Raw genomic sequence first — 17,860 nt, 5'->3', positions numbered from 1 at the left:
ATGCTATCAAACAAAGTTTTTTTTAAACATCTTAAGATCCGTTTCTTTATCTGGTGATCTGGTGGTGGTGGGTACAATTAGGACAGGATTGCCTTCTTAACAGCCCGATATTTCATTGGTTTAATATAATTTAGATGGAATGTGAGGATGTGACTTTCTGCTTTTTAGCTCATGGCTGCTGCTGTCTTAATGTGGCTGCAGAAAAAGGCCTCAAACCTTACATTAGTGTCATCCCATCCCTCCTCCTTACACCCCCACCCCCGTACCATCACTCCCTCCTTAGAGCTTACACCCTGCAGGTAATAGCAGGTTGTTGGCCTGTCCCCCAGCCACGTCTTAGCCCAAAGGAACAGGTTTAATTCCTTCAACCTTTCATTATTAGTGAAACTCTTAAAGCACTTATGATGGCTGGGGGAGGGCCAGGACAGATTAAGGGATGACTGGGGAGGATGAGGGTGGGGAGTTTCCACAGTCGGGAGAGAATGAGGGGCGCCTGTCAGGGAAGGGATAGGCAGCCAGGAGAGTGGGGTCTGATGGGGTGTTTGGGGGTGTTGGGGCACTTCACTGACATACACTCTTGTGCTGTTAGCTTGACCCTTGTCATGGCTCTTCTCTGGTTTCCCTCCAGTTTGTGGCCCAGTTCTGAACTAACTTGGGGACGGGCCCAGGAGACTGGGGCCTGGGTTTGGTTTAGCAAAACCTCCTTGGTTGGTCCTGGTTTGCCAAGGCAGGACTAGCTCAGATCTGGGATCCCTGGGTAAAAAGGCACCAGAGTCTGAGGGAGCGTTGGAAAAGGTGCTGCTGTAGCTCCTCTAATCGCAGCATTCGAGAGCTGTATAGAGCCTCTCCGCTCAGCACCCCTTGACGGGATCCCTCTTTGTAGGCAACCCCAGGATCGCACTGTGGGCTGACAGCCAGGGGCTCTGCGCTCAGCGGGCGGGAAGGTCTCTGAACTCTAACCTGCCTGCGGCTGTCAGAGGCCTGAACGGCTGCTGCCCTCAGCCTCTGTTTGTTTGTAGCAGTTGCTCATTGCACACCCGTACTGGCCCTGACTCTTAATTCTGTGCCTCTCTGCCTGGGCAGATATTGATGAGTGTGAAGACCCCACCATTAGCTGCCTCGGGGGAGAGTGCCTGAACACACCGGGCTCCTATGGCTGTCACTGCCGCCCTGGATTTGAGCTGCTCAACGGCACTGTGTGTGAAGGTACAAGCACCTCCAGGGCCTGTCCATTCCGTTCCCCTTTGGACTCCACCAGGGAGTCTGGGGCATCTGCTGGGAATTCCCATTTCTACCCATGCAGGGGGGATTGTAGTGCAGCCTGGGACGATGCACTCCCTGTGCCTGCGATGAGAGGGCTGGATGGGGCCCTAAACCCTCCCGGGGCCTGCCCTGTGCGGACGAGGGGAAGGGCCCTCCTGCCATCTGCCCCCAGCAGATTGTGTGGAGCTAACTCACATTTCCCCTGCAGACATGAACGAGTGCCTGGGCAGTGAGATCTGCGGCCCCAATGGCGAGTGTCTTAACAGCCATGGATCCTATTTCTGTATTTGTGCTCCTGGCTTCTCAAATGCGGCTGGGGGAGTCAGCTGCCAAGGTGAGGGACTGGGAGAAATGGCAGCAGCTAAATGTGCCTGGGACCCTGGCTATCACCCTGGGCTCTCCCTTGCCCCTGACCGTCCTCTGGCTCTCCCCCTGCCTGACTCTGCCCCGTAGCTATCCCCCTGGGCTTTCCCCTGCCCCCTCGCCCTCCCCTTGCCCATATCCCTGGCTCTCTGCCTGCCGTGATCCCTGCCCACTGTGGATAGTATTTATTGTGCAGGGACCAGTGTACACCCATCAGACAGCCTCTGTGCTAATTCTCATCATGTCGTCTCTTCCAGATGTGGACGAATGTGCAGACAAATCTCGGTGTTTGCAAGGCCAGTGTTTCAATACGGAGGGCTCCTACAGATGTTTGTGTGAAAATGGCTTCAGGCATTCGCCAGAGACCGATGACTGTGTAGGTAAGCACTGGTTTTGGGGGAACACAGGGCTCTCCCCAGATCGCTGGTGTATGTATGAGGGTCTCCTTCCCCACACAGAGGGAACACCTCTATTTCAAGTACCAGTGACAATCATCACTTCACCCCTGCTCGAGAGCCAGGAGGCCTCTGCCCCTTCATTGGTTCTCCCAGTAGCTGACAGAGGGCCCCAGGGCCCAGAGTGGGTTTGTGGGTTGGGAGGCCTAGTATCAGGTCATTCGTGGGTTTATGGGGGCAGTTGCCACAGGACCCCAGTGTGGTTGGGGTCTAGTCGCACGAAGGCTCTCCAGTGGGGTTGTGGGGTTCCCAGTTGACTGTCCCATCTCTTTGCCTTTCTCCCTCTGTGTCTGTTGTCACCGGGTGACAGATGTGGACGAGTGTGCAGATTTCGGGGACACTGTGTGCGGCACATGGAGATGCCAGAACACTGTGGGTTCATACCGCTGCATTATGGGCTGCCAGCCTGGCTTCCACCAGACCCCGCTGGGTGATTGCATTGGTGGGTACCGCTGCATGATCTGTGCTCTCTCGTGGGGGTGGGATGGCTGGCTCAGTTGGCATCCTGAGGGTAAAGCTTGCTGACATGCCTGTGGTCCTGTCCCCGGTTAGCAATGGGGAGGAGGAAGTGCTTGGCCAGTGTCGATGTAGATAATGCTGAGTGCTTGTTTTCCTGGCTGTTTGTGTCTAGACTTCTCTCTTCTTGGCATTTGGTAACAGATGCTGCATTGTGCAGCTTTTCCTCTCAGGGAGATTCCTGGGGAGGTTACAGTCCATTCCAGGGCTAGGATTGTATTGCAGCACAGAGTCCACCAAGAGGCAGCTGCCTGCTGGGGTTTCTGGCTGTGTCTAGCTGCCTCCCTCCCTCCCTGGAGCTGCTGGATGAGCTGTGCTCTGACAGAGGCTGGTAGCTTGGCTCTGGGGTTGATGCATGGAGATCCCCCCTGCAGAGCCCCGGGGCTGGATTTAGAGCTCCCAGCCAAGGGCAGCATTGAAAGGTGACACTACAGAGGGATTATTGTGGCATTAAAGAATCCCCCAAACTCTCATAAGATTGTGAGGGGGAGCTGTCACCAGCCGGGGCCCAGTGTTGCTGCTAACACATAGGTTAATGCCATCTGAGCTCAGCTTCCGCTCCTTAACGTCCAGACAATGCCAAGCTGCAAACATGCAGCTTCCTCAGCTGTTGTGAGGAAATCTCACACCTCATGCAGCAATGGGAGGGGTATCCGGGTGCACTGTACAGCCCGGCAGCCTTCTTCTGCAAAGTCACACCCCCTACCAGGCGAACCAGCCCCTGCAACCCTGACTTCTTCCAGCTTTGGGGCACCCCAGATATCTGTGGGTGTAGTTATGGACAGGTGAGGGGTCCCAGCAGGCCTCCGATTATGCCCAAGAGGCCATAAAGCCAAGGTTTGGGTGCTTGTGGGGTCTATGTGTGCAAGGAGCAGGCTCTGCACAGCTGCAGGCAGAGCTCTCCATGGGTCTGGGTGTGGAACTGAGGAAGGAGAAAAAGTGCAAGTCTGCCACTGATCAGCAAGGAGGTCAGGAGCAAGAGAGCACAGTCCCTATCTGTGTTCATGGCCCCCATATGCTCCCACATTCTCCCAAAGACTCCTATATACCGGCCCATAACACCTCATATTCAGCTTATTCTATCCTGTATCAACCCAAACTCCCCTATCCTTGTCAATAACCTCCATATTCCTCTATACCTGCCCATGGCCCCATACCTATTTGCACTCCCCCTGTCTCCTATACTTTCCCATATTCATCCCCTATACCTCCCTTTATCCATCCATATCGCCTTTCCCCCTAATTCCCCAGCCCTGCCCGTGTCCCCTGTGTATTTTTCATCCCATCTCTATCCAGCTGGAGCACTGAATTATACTGGAGGTTGCCCTTATGGTGGCTCTTCCCCTGTGCTAAGTTGTTCCCCTTCCTTCTTGCAAACTAGGGAGGGGAGCTGGGCAGGCCTGGCCCTGTGATCCTGCAGCGGCAGGTGTTGAGAGCTTTCGCTAGAGGCTGATCCAGGTGGGAGGGCTCTGGGAGTGTGATGTGGATGGCCTGGGGAAGGGAGGTTCTGCAATGACCTGGGCCCTCCTCTCTCCTGCAGACATAGACGAATGTGCCAACGAGACGCTGTGTGGGAGCCACGCGTTCTGTGACAACACCGATGGCTCATTCCGCTGCCTTTGTGACAGTGGCTATGAGAACTTGCCCCCAGGCCAGGATTGCGTGGGTAAGAGTCACTCAGCGCTTCTGGCCCGCTGCCTTCACGCTGCCTCGGTGCCTGAGCCTATCTCTCCAGCTCATGGGTCCCTGCACCCTTTGTGCTGCACAGATCAGTCTGCCCACATCTCAGTGGGGGTGTCCCTTCCTGGCAGGGGGTGGGAAAAATCCTTTCCCTGTGGCTTCCTCAGGATCCCTAGCAATGGAAGCTGTTCACAGGCGGGTGGGACTATGAGCAAGGTCAAGAGAGGAAAGTGGCTACCAGGTGAGTCTCCAGGACATGGGCCCCTTTCAAGCAGATGGACACAGGGGCCCCTGGAGGTCAGAGCAGCTCACTTGGGGGATCGAAAATGGGCAAGGCCAACACCTTCCACCAGGGAGGGGGCTGCAGGTGAATGGCGAAGAGATCGATTATTGGGTGTTTACATTGGAGTGTGCCTGAATTGCAGCAATTGGAGGAGGAAATGCCCTGTCAGATCCCACCTAGTCCATTCCGGAGGGCCAGGGCAGGGTCTGTTCCCAGCGCTGGGTCCAGGTGAAGTTTAAATGCTCCTGGTGAAGGTGCTTCCTGCGTTTCATGGATAGGGAGTCCTCTTGGTGTTCAACACTGTGCAGCCTGTCCACAGGCTTGTTCCCTCCTACCACGGACACACACTGAGACACAGCCCCTCTGGGGCAAAGAGCATCCGCGACTCTGAGGACTCAGGTGGATGCACTGTCCCACTGCGGAAGCCTTAAAGCCGTTTCCTTTGCCTTGTGTGACAGACGTGAACGAGTGTGAGCTGATGGTAGCCGTGTGTGGGACCGCGCTCTGTGAGAACGTGGAGGGATCATTCCTGTGCCTATGCCTCAGTGACCATGAGGAGTACGACACGGAGACAGGAGAGTGCCGGCCACGAGCTGGCATGGGTGAGATCTCACTGGGGCGTGAGATGGGTGCTAACAGGGCGGTGCCGGCCACAAGCTGGCATGGGTCAGATCTCACTGGGGTGTGAGATGGGTGCTAACAGAGCAGTGCCGGCCACGAGCTGGCATGGGTCAGATCTCACTGGGGCGTGAGATGGGTGCTAACAGGGCAGTGCCGGCCACGAGCTGGCATGGGTCAGATCTCACTGGGGCGGGAGTTGGGTGCTAATAGGGCAGTGCTGGCCATGAGCTAGCATGGGTGAGATCTCACTGGGCAGCAGCTGGGTACTCAGGGGGTGGAGTTGGCATGGGTGAGATCTTGCTGGGATGGAAGCCAGTTGCTGCCTGGGCATTGTTGACCATGAGTGGGTGTGGGTGAGATCTCAACTGTGGGGATCTGTTCTGAAGGCTGAAGAGTCGTGCCAGGGAGGCCACATTGCCAGTCCTGTTTTCATCCTGGGAGATTCTGGATGTGGGGTGACCTTCCCTAGGGCTCCAGAGTTCAGGCTGAGAGCCCGGCATTGTTGTGTTGTCTCTCAGGGGACCCTGAGCGGCCCATAGCACCACGTCCCCCTGGCTCGGAGCGGAAGGAGTGTTACTATCACATCAGCGACGTCCAGCTATGTGACAGCGTCCTGGCCAAAAACACCACCAAGGAGGAGTGCTGCTGCACTGAGGGGGCTGCTTGGGGGGACAACTGTGAGACCCACCCCTGCCCTATCCTGGGCACAGGTAGGGCACCAGCCCCAGAACTCCTCTCCTCATGCAGATCAGAGCAAATAGCATGCTCGCCGTGTCCCAACCTAATCATAATACAAATTTCTGGGTTTTTTTCTCTCTGCCCCCTTCCCTTCCTGTGTGCCAGTGGAATACAGCGAGATCTGCCCGAGTGGGAAGGGCTATATCCCCGTGGAAGGGACTCTGCTCTTTGGACAGACGTCATACACAGGTACCAGCACCTTTTCTCCTCTGCGGGGCCTGGGCTACTAGAATGGTCATCTGTACCCCACACAGGCTCTGAATGGGTTCATGTGGGCCTGAGAGACCAATTATGTTAACTGGCTGCATCTGGAGGGTAGGCCAGGCTCACTTAAAGAGGCGTCCCAGCTGGGAGAAGCTGTTGGTGGTTGCTATAAAGGCAGGAAATCTGACACAGAAGGGAGCTGGGCTGGAGCGAGGGAGGATTTTCTGACACCAAATGAAGTCCCTCTGGTCACTGAAGAAGAGTCTATTAGAGAGAGAGAGAGAGAGAGAGAGAGAGAAAGAAAAAATGGACACAATGGGGGGGGGGGGGAAGAAAAGAATAGAAGCAGAATCAGGGGATGATCTCAACAAAAAAAGCAAAGCTGAGGAAGGAAATAAACCAAAATGCTACAATTATAAGATCACTAGTCAAAGAACAAGATTCGGTAATGTTAACCCTTTGAAAGTAGCTGACTGGATTAAAAAAAAGCATAGGGGATATTGTAAGAGCCAAGAGGCTGTGAGATGAAGATTTTGTAGTTGAATGTAAAAACAAAGAACAAGCTGATATAAAAACTAAAATGCTAGGGAAAGTTAAAATAAGTTACCAGAAGGTAATGTATGGCATGCCATTAGAGCTGACCAGTGATGAGAAAACCAAAAGCACAGGAGAAGATAAAATGTTAGTAAGTAAGCAACTGATCAGTAAACCAGGAGGAGAAAGCAAAGCCATCAACCGCTGTAGTGTTGAGGGATGGCTCTACCTGAGAAAGTAACTCTAGGGTTTCAGATATTCAGAACCAAGTCATATATCTCACTCCCCTAAGGTGTTATAAGTGCCAATGGCATGGGCATGTCGCAAATGTTTGTCAAGGGAAAACGAAATGCAGTAACTGTGGAGGAGAGCATTCCTATGAGGGGACAGAAATCAAATGTAGTAACTGCAGTGGTAATCCCAGTCCAGCATATAGAGGATGTATTGCATCAAGACAAGCTACTGAGAGACAAAAGACAAAAATTGTTAATAACATGCCTTATGTGGCAGCAGTAAGGAGGCTCTCAAAGCATTAGGAAGAGAAGGCAGAGACAATCAGCCCAGGAAAAAAAGAATTGCGGACACAGCCTTATTCGATAAAGAGTATGATAAACACTGCAGAAGGAATAGGTGACGATATACTTGTAGTGAAAAAAAAATGATGAACTGTACATCACAACGGGGAAAAATCAGAAAAAAATGAATATTGTAGCAAGGGCAGTAGGAAAAATACTTATAAGTTAGCAATTTGTCAATGGACCGTATTCATGCCATTTTGAATGAGGTTAATGGTGAAAGGTGACTAGTATGGAGATCTCAGTCTTTTGCTGGAATATGAACAGTCCGATCGTACATGGTCAAGAACTTAAACGAAAATATCCTGGAAATGAAAACTAAACCAGATCTCATATCTATCCAAGGAACATGGTTGCTTGGAAAGTTTGCTTTTAAAATTCCAGGGTATAGTGCCTTTAGGCAAGACTGAAAACTAGGAAGAGGACAAGGTGTTTGTACCTTGGGAAGGATTAAGCTACATACCAGTAGAGAATGAGGAAGTAAGCCTAGAATATAATGTTGTTGAGATCCTCATGCAGAAGAGAAATATTTCTGTAAGGATTTATAAAGTCTACAACCCTTATGGGAAATTAGAAAGTTTGGAGCTAAAAGAAATAGTGAAGAATGCTAAATGACCATATATTATATGTGGTGACCTAAATAGTGATGATAAATTGTGGGGAAGTAAGACAACTGATAAAAAGGGTGCATACTTAGGAAAGTTCATGGATGAAAACAGTGTAATGGTTTTAAACGATGACACCTCAAATAGATTTAATGCAGCAGATGGTAGTTTTTCCTATTTAGATGTGGGAATTATAACAGTAGATATTGCAATTAAATGCAACTGGGAAATATATAAGGAAGAAGGAATGGGGAGTGATCATTTCCCTACACTTATTATTTTTCAAGGGCAAGGTAAGGTTGAAGATAATGGAAAATTACCCACCTGGAATCTTAAGAAAGCTAACTGGGAGCTGTTTACAAGTAAATGGACTGAATTTGTGAATACTCATTGTGTGAGTGATGACAGAGAATGTCAATGATAATAATGGGATTAATAGCAGCAGCTACTGTAGCCATACCTCAGATATTGAAGTACCCTCAAAACTCAGTTTTATGGTAGAATGAGGAGTGCAAAATGGCGGGTAAAGAAAGGAACAAAGCCTATAAAAAAGTGAAAAACACAGTGACTAGTGACGATTGAATGAAATATAAAAGAAGTAAGACAAAAGCACAAGGAATTACAAAAAATAAAATCAAAGAAAGTTGAAGGAAGTACTGTGGGTGGATAAAGAAAGATGCCACGACATCAGAAATACAGAGGCAAACTAGAAGAATGAATGGAATTCAGACTGAAGCTCTGTCTACACTAGTACTTTTGTCGGCAAAACTTTTGTCGGCTGGGGGTGTGAAAAAACACCCCCCCACCCCCGACTGACATAAGTTTCACAGACAAAAGAACCTGTGCGCACAGTGCTTTGTCAGTGGGAGAGCGTCTCCAGCTGACATAGCTATTGCCCCTTGTTGGGGGTGGTTTAATTATGCTGGAGGGAGAGCTCTCTCCTGCCGGCATAGAGCGGCTACACAGGAGACCTTACAGCTGTTCAGCTGCAGTGGCACAGCTGTGCTGCGGTAAGGTCCGTAGTGTAGACACAGCCTAAGAGTAGCCACATCCCAGGTCTCATTTGGACTGACAAGATAATCAAGTTCTGATCATGAGAAAGCAGAAGTTTTAGCAGAAACTTTCCAAGGGATGAGTAATGATGGAAATCAAAGTGACATTTTCCACCAGAATAAAAGAAAATTCATTGAAGAGAGCCATGATCTATTATGTAGTTGAGGTAAACATGAAGATACTGTACTGAATGAATGGTTTTGTATGGGAACCTGAGGAAGCTATTGATATTAGCAAGAATACCTCCCTGGGTAAATTTAATGTATTTAACATAATGTTTAAATATCTCTCTGAAAGCAGTTTGTGGGTTCTCCTGGAATTATATAACAATAGATGGGGGAAAAGGAGTTATTCTGATAGAGTGGAAACATGAAGTAGTAATTCCAATACGAAAACCAGGCAAACTATTCACAAAAGTGGGTATCTATAGTCCGATTGCCTTTACATTCTGTCTGGAGAAAATTATGGGGAAAATGGTGAATGAAAGATTGGTTGCCTATTTGGAAAACAATGGCATCATAGGTAAGGTGCAAAGTGGTTTTAGAAGGGGAAGATGCACCATTGATTACGTTGTTATATTAGGAACTGAAATACGAAAGGGTCCGAGGGACAAAGGTTTTGTGATAGCGGCCTTTCTAGATATTGAGACGTCATATGATATGCTGTGGAGGGACAGCTAGTTGTACAAAGTAGGTGCACCAGGGAAAAGAGGAAGAATGTATGGATGAGTTAGAGAATTTTTGAGTAAAAGGACCATGCAGGTCAGAGTTGGGAAAGTTATGTTGAATATATACAACATTAAAAATGGCACACCACAGGGAAGTGTTATTTGTTAAATAAGATTGGGCTGATAAGTGCCGAGGTAGGCATTGCTCTGTATTCGCAGATGACTGTACTCAGTGGGTTAGAAGTAGGCATATTGAGGTGGCAGAAAAGGGAATCAGCAAAGAGTTACGAGAGACCTCTGACTGGGGAAATGCATGGGGTTCATGCTTTCCATTGATCTTTACGAAAAGGAAAGTTACAAAGGAATGTAAACTGTATATGTATGAAGAACAAATACATAGAATTAAAAGATTCAAATTCTTAGTGGTAACTTTTGATACTAAATTACTTTGGAAAGATCTTATAAACCAGCAGTTCTCAAACGATGGGGCGGGCCTCCCAAGAGAGGTGCAGGAATGTGTCAAGGGAGGCACAAGCTGTGTGCTTTTTTTTTTTTTTTTTTAAAAGAGCTCCGGCTGTTCTCATGCAGAAGGGCCCTGCACACCTGGGAGTCAGGGATAAAGGGAACAGCCAGAGCCTGCTGCTTGGCTGCCCCTCCTGCCCCTCCATCCCCCACTGGGAGGCAGCCCGGACTTAGGATCTTCTCACCCCTCCTAGTTCCTCACCGGGTGGCAGCCCAGGCTCAGGCTCTCCTCTCCCACCAAATCCCTCACCTGGAGGCGGCGGGGCTCCAGCTCTCAGCCCTGGGGTGGCAGCATCAGCAGAGAAGGGTGGCAGTGGGGCGCTAAGTTTGCTGTGAAAAGTGATATTGACAAATACCACTTTCCACATTGCTACCTTTACTTCTGTGCTGCTGCTGGTGCGGCGCTGCCTTCAGAGCTGGGCGCCCAGCAGCAGCGGCTGCTCTCCACTCTGCCTTCAGAGCTGGGCGCCCAGCAGCAGCTGCTGCTCTCCACTCTGTCTTCAGAGCAGGGCGCCCAGCAGCAGCGGCTGCTCTCCACTCTGCCTTCAGAACTGGGCGCCCAGCAGCAGCGGCTGCTCTCCACTCTGCCTTCAGAGCTGGGCGCCCAGCAGCAGCGGCTGCTCTCCACTCTGCCTTCAGAGCTGGGCGCCCAGCAGCAGCTGCTGCTCTCCAATCTGCCTTCAGAGCTGGGCGCCCAGCAGCAGCGGCTGCTCTCCACTCTGCCTTCAGAGCTGGACGCCCAGCAGCAGCGGCTGCTCTCCACTCTGCCTTCAGAGCTGGACGCCCAGCAGCAGCGGCTGCTCTCCACTCTGCCTTCAGAGCTGGGCGCCCAGCAGCAGCGGCTGCTCTCCACTCTGCCTTCAGAGCTGGGCGCCCAGCAGCAGCGGCTGCTCTCCACTCTGCCTTCAGAGCTGGGCGCCCAGCAGCAGCGGCTGCTCTCCACTCTTCCTTCAGAGCTGGGCGCCTAGCAGCAGCTGCTGCTCTCCACTCTGCCTTCAGAGCTGGGTGGTGGTATAGTACCTGGAGGAGAGTAAGGTGTAAATGACTACAGACACAAAGAAGGGGGCGCAATCAAATATGTTTGTGAACCAGTGTTATAAACTGTAGTAAAGGAAAAATTAATCTGCTTAAAAGTCTTGCTGGGACTAATTGGGGGATGGATAAGAAAACGCTCCTCATGGTATACAGAGCCTTAATCAGAACAGTTACTGACTATGGCCGCCAAGCTTTGGGTCAGCATCAAAATCAGAACCTAAAAAATGTGATTTAATACAAGCCCAGGCACTACGAATTATGTACAGTGCATTCATTACAATACCTATAAGCACGCTACAGATCGCTTCTAGTGAAATGCCATTTACAGTACAAATGAAACTATTGGACTGTCATTTGTGGGATTTCCTTCCCTAGGAAGAAGTGGACTGAAACCAATACCTGGCTGGAGGGTCAGGTTACAGGAAGAGCTATCACCCCAGGGCCAAAGCAACTGTCAGCAGGGGGTGCCTGATGGGGAAGCAGCTTGCTATGCCACCCCTACCCATGAGGAAGTGCTCTAGCACTGAGTGCACTCCTTTACAGCATTGCACTGAGAAGTAACTCCCCAGGACACCTTTGGGATGGCCCTCTCTGGCCCTAAATCCAGCAGAGTCGGTGGTGGGAGGTTCTGAGACAATATTGACAAACGTGGTTTTTTGACTGTTCAATATAGCAGGAGTGTGAGTGACTTCCAGCATTAAGACTGAAATGCCCTTTCCATGAGAAGCCCCCTCTACCCATTGCCAGTAACTCTGGCAAACTAATTCTTTCTGGGCTGATATTTCTCAGGTTTGATTCCAGCCAAGAGACAAAGCTTTTTGGGAAGTTTCAGCAGAATCCATGCAGCCATTTTTGAGTTCTGTGTGTTTGTAAACCAGACTTCCAGTTTGTAAAGATTTAGCTCTTTCTCCTCCTGGTTGCCAAGCTGGATTCCAAGCTTGTGGGTTTGGAATGTGGACTTGACTCTGGCTCTGGCCCTTTAGCTTCACGGAATGGATTTTCAAACCAGTTAAAAATATAATGGTGCAACTTGTTTGTGTGCACATCTCAGGGAATTGCATGTGCAGTGTCCGTAATGAGCTCTGGGCCCATGACTTCCCCCTATTCCCACTTTGCCCATGGTGATTCCCTGCCCCTGCTCTACCTACCGATGATTCTCCCTCTGTCTGAGCTCAGGACCTAGATGCTGAGCTGGTTTTCCCCAGCCTTTGCTCATGTCGACCCCAGGGATGGAAGGAGCAGGTTCCCTTCCTGCTGCTGGCTGCAAGTCACATGGTCTCTGTGACTGACGCAGCCTCTCCCGCCCCCTCTCTTGGCAGATGCCGACGAGTGTGAGACGTTCGGCTCCGAGATCTGTCGGAACGGGCATTGTGTGAACACGGTGCCCGGGTACAAGTGCTTCTGCCGCTCTGGCTATCTCTACGACTCCAGCCGGCTCGAGTGTGTGGGTGAGATGGGCCTTCCCCTCTGGATGGCTCCTCCCTCCCTCTGTCTGGGCCTCTGCGCCTCGCTGGGGGAGGCAGGCCCATTCTGTCCTTAGGTGGCCCCGGTGCCCTTGCTGTGTGGGTGGTGCCAGTGGTGGTGCCCGTGTTATGTGAGGTTAGTGTGTTAGGGAGCCGTGTCCCCCAGGCCCTCGTTTGGGTAGGAGTTGGCAGAAGCGTTTCACAGGGCCTTTACACAGTGTGTGTGTGGGATGGGGGGGGTGTTTGGGGGTGGCAGAGGCGCTCCCTGGGGCCCTTGCACAGCGTGTGTGTGAGGTGGGGGTAGGGTGACCAGGTGTCTGGTTTTCAACTGGAAAGTCCGGTCGAAAAGAGGACCTAGAATCATAGAATATCAGGGTTGGAAGGGACCCCAGAAGGTCATCTAGTCCAACCCCCTGCTCGAAGCAGGACCAATTCCCAGTTAAATCATCCCAGCCAGGGCTTTGTCAAGCCTGACCTTAAAAACCTCTAAGGAAGGAGATTCTACCACCTCCCTAGGTAACGCATTCCAGTGTTTCACCACCCTCATAGTGAAAAAGTTTTTCCTAAAATCCAATCTAAACCTCCCCCACTGCAACTTGAGACCATTACTCCTCATTCTGTCATCTGCTACCATTGAGAACAGTCTAGAGCCATCCTTTTTGGAACCCCCTTTCAGGTAGTTGAAAGCAGCTATCAAATCCCCCCTCATTCTTCTCTTCTGCAGGCTAAACAATCCCAGCTCCCTCAGCCTCTCCTCATAAGTCATGTGTTCTAGACCCCTAATCATTTTTGTTGCCCTTCGCTGGACTCTCTCCAATTTATCCACATCCTTCTTGTAGTGTGGGGCCCAAAACTGGACACAGTACTCCAGATGAGGCCTCACCAATGTCGAATAGAGGGGAACGATCACGTCCCTCGATCTGCTCGCTATGCCCCTACTTATACATCCCAAAATGCCATTGGCCTTCTTGGCAACAAGGGCACACTGCTGACTCATATCCAGCTTCTCGTCCACTGTCACCCCTAGGTCCTTTTCCGCAGAACTGCTGCCTAGCCATTCGGTCCCTAGTCTGTAGCGGTGCATTGGATTCTTCCATCCTAAGTGCAGGACCCTGCACTTATCCTTATTGAACCTCATCAGATTTCTTTTGGCCCAATGCTCCAATTTGCGTGTCAGTTTTAGGTCAGTAGGGTAGCCAACTTTCTATTTGCAGAAAACCGAACACCCTTGTCCGGCCCCTGCCCTGCCCCTTCTCCAAGGCCCTGGCTCCACTCACTCTATTTCCCCCTCCCTCTGTTGCTCGCTCTCCCCTACCCTCACTCACTAACTCATTTTCACCATGCTGGGGCTGGGGTGCAGAGGGGGGCTCAGGGCTGGGGCAGGAGCAGGATGTTGGGGCGCAGGAGGGCATGAGGAGTGTGGGCTCCAGGTGGTGCTTACCTCAAGTGACTCCCAGAAGCTACTGGCATCTCCCTCTGGCTCATAGGTGGAGGCATGGCCAGGCGGCTCTGCGTGCTGCACCTGCTTGCAGGCTCCGTCCCTGTAGCTCCCATCGGCCACGGTTCCCAGAGCCAGAAGGAGATGCTGGTAGCTTCCCAGGAGCTGGGAAGGTACCTGCCTGCCCCGCTGCAGGCAGCCAACCAGATTTTTAACGACCCGGTCAGCGGTGTTGACCGAAGCCAACAGGGTCCCTTTTTGACTGGGCGTTCTGGTCAAAAACTGGATGCCTGGCAACCCTACTGGTCAGATCTACTGAGTGGACACCCGAAGTCCTGTTACTGCGGATAGGGGAGGCAGGGAGGCGCCGAGTCATCACTCGAGCCTGCCCCTACTCTGCTGGGGTCGCTCTCTACCTGCATTGGGTGGCTGCAGCTCTCAGGCTCTGCAGGCAAGTCCCTCCTGACCCACACAGGGAGGTGGGAGAGGGGAAAAGGTGTGAGCGACAGAGGGAGGGGGAAGGAGGAACGAACGGGGGGCTGGAGCCTCGGGGGAAGGGGCAAAGCAGGAGCTCGACAGAAGAGGCGGGGCAGGGATAGGTCCTCAGGGAGAAGGGGAGGTTCCGGTACTCCTGCTGGAGTGTTCGGTTTTTAAACATTACAAAGTTCGCAACCCTAGGTGGAGAAGGGGTTGGCAGAGGCACTCCCTGGGACAAGGGTTGGGGTGGTGCCCTCGTTTGCCAGTGTAAGGGTATCTCTGCCTTCCTGTGGCTGCAGATCAAGACGAGTGTGAGAACGAAATGTCCTGCGTGAATGGCGAGTGTCTGAACACAGCAGGCTCCTTCCACTGCTTCTGCAGCCTCCCCCTGGTGCTGGATGTGACTCGCAACCGCTGCATCAACGTCTCCAACAGGGCTGGTGAGTGGGGCCAGCCAGCAGGTTGGGTGCTGCTGCAGGGCCTTGGGAGATGGGTTTGCTCCTATGATCTGCACCATCTTGGCCTGGGCCGGTAGTGCAGGCTGTGCCCCAGGACCTCCATGCATGCCTCCTTGGAGTGGAAAGCATTGACATAAGGTGCAGAGTGGTGGAGTAGTCCATAGGCAAGGTGGTGCTGCACATGGGGGGAGCAGGGGCTGTGGGGTACAGGGCCAGATTCAAGGGGGAATGTTGCATACTGTGCTGAACCTGAGGAGCGCTGTGCATGAGGCATGTTGTGGGAGGGGCAGTGTGCTGGCTGGCTCTGAAATTCAATGCCCGGGGTGTGAGTGCGGGGCACAGTCTGGGAGCAGGACACTGGGCACGGCGCCTTCCTAAGGGGTCCCAGGAGACCTAGGGGATGTCCCCATGGCATTCTTTGCCCATCTCACTAACAGAAGACCTGGATGAACATGAAATCCACCTGGACATCTGTTGGCAGAGAGTCTCCAACTACATCTGCAACCAGCCACTGCGGGGGCGACGGACCACGTACACCGAGTGCTGCTGCCGCTATGGCGAGGCCTGGAGCCAGGACTGTGCACTCTGCCCCCACAGGGCCTCTGGTGAGAATCGGGGGAGGAGGACAGGCTTGCTCAGGGACTGTGGAGCCTTTGGCCTCTCAGCTCCTGCTAGTCAGACCCTGCAACGGTCAGCAGTGAGTGAAAGGTCGTTGTGGGCTGTGGATGAATGGAGAGAGGGCTCTCCCAGCAGGTCCCAGTGAGCAGGTGTCCACCTCCCAGAAACCAGACCCACAATGTGTTATCAAATGCCCCCTTATTAGCAGCCCAGGACTGAATGGGCCACAGGGAATGAATTCTCCTGTCGCTCCTAGGGGAGTTCCCTCTGGCTGAGGTGCGCTGGCAGAGGTGGCATGTGAGTCCTTTGCTGAGGCATTGGAGTTAGTACCAACTCCGAGGGGAGTCTCCACTACTCGGTCACCCTCACTGTTCCCGGCAGCAGCTAGGTGTTCCGGAGCAGGAGGGGTTCTCCTCCAAGAGTGTACCAGGCCAAATCCTGCTTAGCTGGTTAGATCTGACACAGACCCAGACTCTTTCTGGCAGGTATCCAGCCCCCTTAGTCATGGCTTGGAGTGTGGGTTCCACACCTTGCAAATCCCATAAGGACCCTGAGACCCAAGGGGGAAGCCTCCTCCTACAAGAGTTGGACACAGAAGTACAGCTTCAGAGCCTTTTCCCATTGCTTATAGGTGCCCTAGCTCTGCCTGGCCCTTGCCTGGCCTTTGCTCTTCCTGGGCTTGGCCTTTCTTTGCCCCGCCTGAGTCCATCCCTGATGCAACCCCCCACTTAGCTCATCCTTAGACAGTCAGGGGCTTACCCTCCTTCGTGCCATGGTGCTAGGCTGTTCCTTCCCTCTCTCTCCACCTCCAGAGGACTTTGCTCACCTGTGTAACGTGGCCTGGGGAGAGACTGAAAGGGAGGCTGGACTCCAAGAAAGGCCTGGATACGAGTATGGACCAGGCCTAGAAGACTCTCATTATGGACTCTATAGCCCAGACTTAGGGCCCTATTACAATTACCTGAGTTCTGAGTATGGAGCCCCTGATGCCAGCTTTGCCCAGAGAGAACTGAGCAGCGAGGTTGGTGGCAGCACATTCCTACGCACTCCTCAGCTCCACCCAGAGCACGCCCAGCCCCGCTACCTGCCCAGCCAAACTGGTGAGTACTGAAGAAGACCAAGAGATGTCCTGGCGGCTTCCTCTAGGTTCAGGCTGTGACCAGAAAGTAACCCCCCCGCCCCCCGCTTCTCCTAAAGCCAGCCTGGTTGGGGCCCCATCTGTGTTATCCAGACCAATATCCATATCTGCTGCCCCTGGCCCCTTTATGTGACCAAACTGCCAGGCTGATGGTCTTCTGTTCCCCTGTGGGCAGACAGCCTCCCCTCCCCCTCCCGCAGCGTGTTCCCTGCAGGCTGATGGCCCCTCTGTATCCACAGGGCACTTTGACAGCTTTGAGGGACTCCAGGCAGAGGAGTGTGGCATTCTGAACGGCTGCGAGAACGGGCGCTGCGTGCGCGTGCGGGAGGGCTACACCTGCGACTGCTTTGACGGCTTCCAGCTGGACATGACCCACATGGCCTGTGTAGGTGAGTGGCCCCAAACAGTGAGAGAAATGGCCCCACAGAGGGTAGGGGGTGGTCTAGCTCCCATAAGTGCTAAGATACTGGTTTTGAGGAGTGCTGGCTGGACTCTGCAGCTCCCAGTCACTTCAGCTGTGGAGCTCAGCACATGCAACCCTCAGCCATTCCTGACCTGCTGCTTCCCCCTAGGGTCACTGCCTGGGGATGGCAGTTGTCACTGGAGCTCCATAGGAGCAGGGCTTGTGAAACCACTCCCCACCCCAACTCCGACTACGTTCCCATCACAGAACTGCAGGGAAGAGAACTAGGGTCCAGCCAGTAGGGACCCCTTTCCTCAGCACCCAGGGCTGTCACTGTAATCAGGGCATCAGCCACTTTCCGGGCCCGTGTGGCTGGGTTATACAGCCTGACTGAGGCTGAGGGGAGATTCACACAAGGCCTGGGTCTGTCATGGGAAGGGGGACCGCTGCTCACGCAGTATGGGGGAGCATTGTGGGGAACAAGGGGGAGCCACACTCACTCAGTATGGGGGGCAGATGTGGGTAATGAGGGAGAACCCTGCCTCCTCAGTCCTGGAGGTGGGGGTGCTGTGGGGAATGAGGGGGAACCCTGCTCACTCTGTGTGTGTGGGAGCTGTGGGGAGAAACACAGGAAAATTAAAAGTTCAGGAAAATGAAAAGTGGAGAAGGAGAAGGGATCTAGGAAACACAGTGAGGGCAGAATGGGTTGGAGGTGTGTGCGCTCTCGTCAGTCTGGGCAGGCTCCCTGTGG

At 52.6% G+C, this 17,860-nt stretch overlaps 1 protein-coding gene across 2 annotated transcripts in view; it reads left to right on the top strand.

Annotated features, from left to right (window-relative positions):
* Positions 1 to 17,860, top strand: part of LTBP2 (latent transforming growth factor beta binding protein 2) — a 126,224-nt gene that overhangs the window by 106,487 nt on the left and 1,877 nt on the right. Inside the window, exons 23-35 of one of the 2 annotated variants that reach the window (XM_073349170.1) lie at positions 1,084 to 1,206; positions 1,472 to 1,597; positions 1,884 to 2,006; positions 2,392 to 2,523; positions 4,138 to 4,263; positions 5,019 to 5,162; positions 5,700 to 5,891; positions 6,025 to 6,108; positions 12,434 to 12,562; positions 14,792 to 14,932; positions 15,388 to 15,555; positions 16,381 to 16,668; positions 16,946 to 17,095. In XM_073349170.1, the coding sequence (XP_073205271.1) occupies positions 1,084 to 1,206; positions 1,472 to 1,597; positions 1,884 to 2,006; positions 2,392 to 2,523; positions 4,138 to 4,263; positions 5,019 to 5,162; positions 5,700 to 5,891; positions 6,025 to 6,108; positions 12,434 to 12,562; positions 14,792 to 14,932; positions 15,388 to 15,555; positions 16,381 to 16,668; positions 16,946 to 17,095 (1,926 nt within the window). The remainder of the gene's footprint in view (positions 1 to 1,083; positions 1,207 to 1,471; positions 1,598 to 1,883; positions 2,007 to 2,391; positions 2,524 to 4,137; positions 4,264 to 5,018; positions 5,163 to 5,699; positions 5,892 to 6,024; positions 6,109 to 12,433; positions 12,563 to 14,791; positions 14,933 to 15,387; positions 15,556 to 16,380; positions 16,669 to 16,945; positions 17,096 to 17,860) is intronic. The other variant, XM_073349171.1, reaches the window with a different exon arrangement.

This window comes from Lepidochelys kempii, chromosome 6 (assembly GCF_965140265.1).
Source record: "Lepidochelys kempii isolate rLepKem1 chromosome 6, rLepKem1.hap2, whole genome shotgun sequence".
NCBI classification, from domain to species: domain Eukaryota; kingdom Metazoa; phylum Chordata; order Testudines; family Cheloniidae; genus Lepidochelys; species Lepidochelys kempii.
Note: the sequence above shows the minus strand (reverse complement) of the source record. Positions and strands in the feature narration are given on the sequence as shown.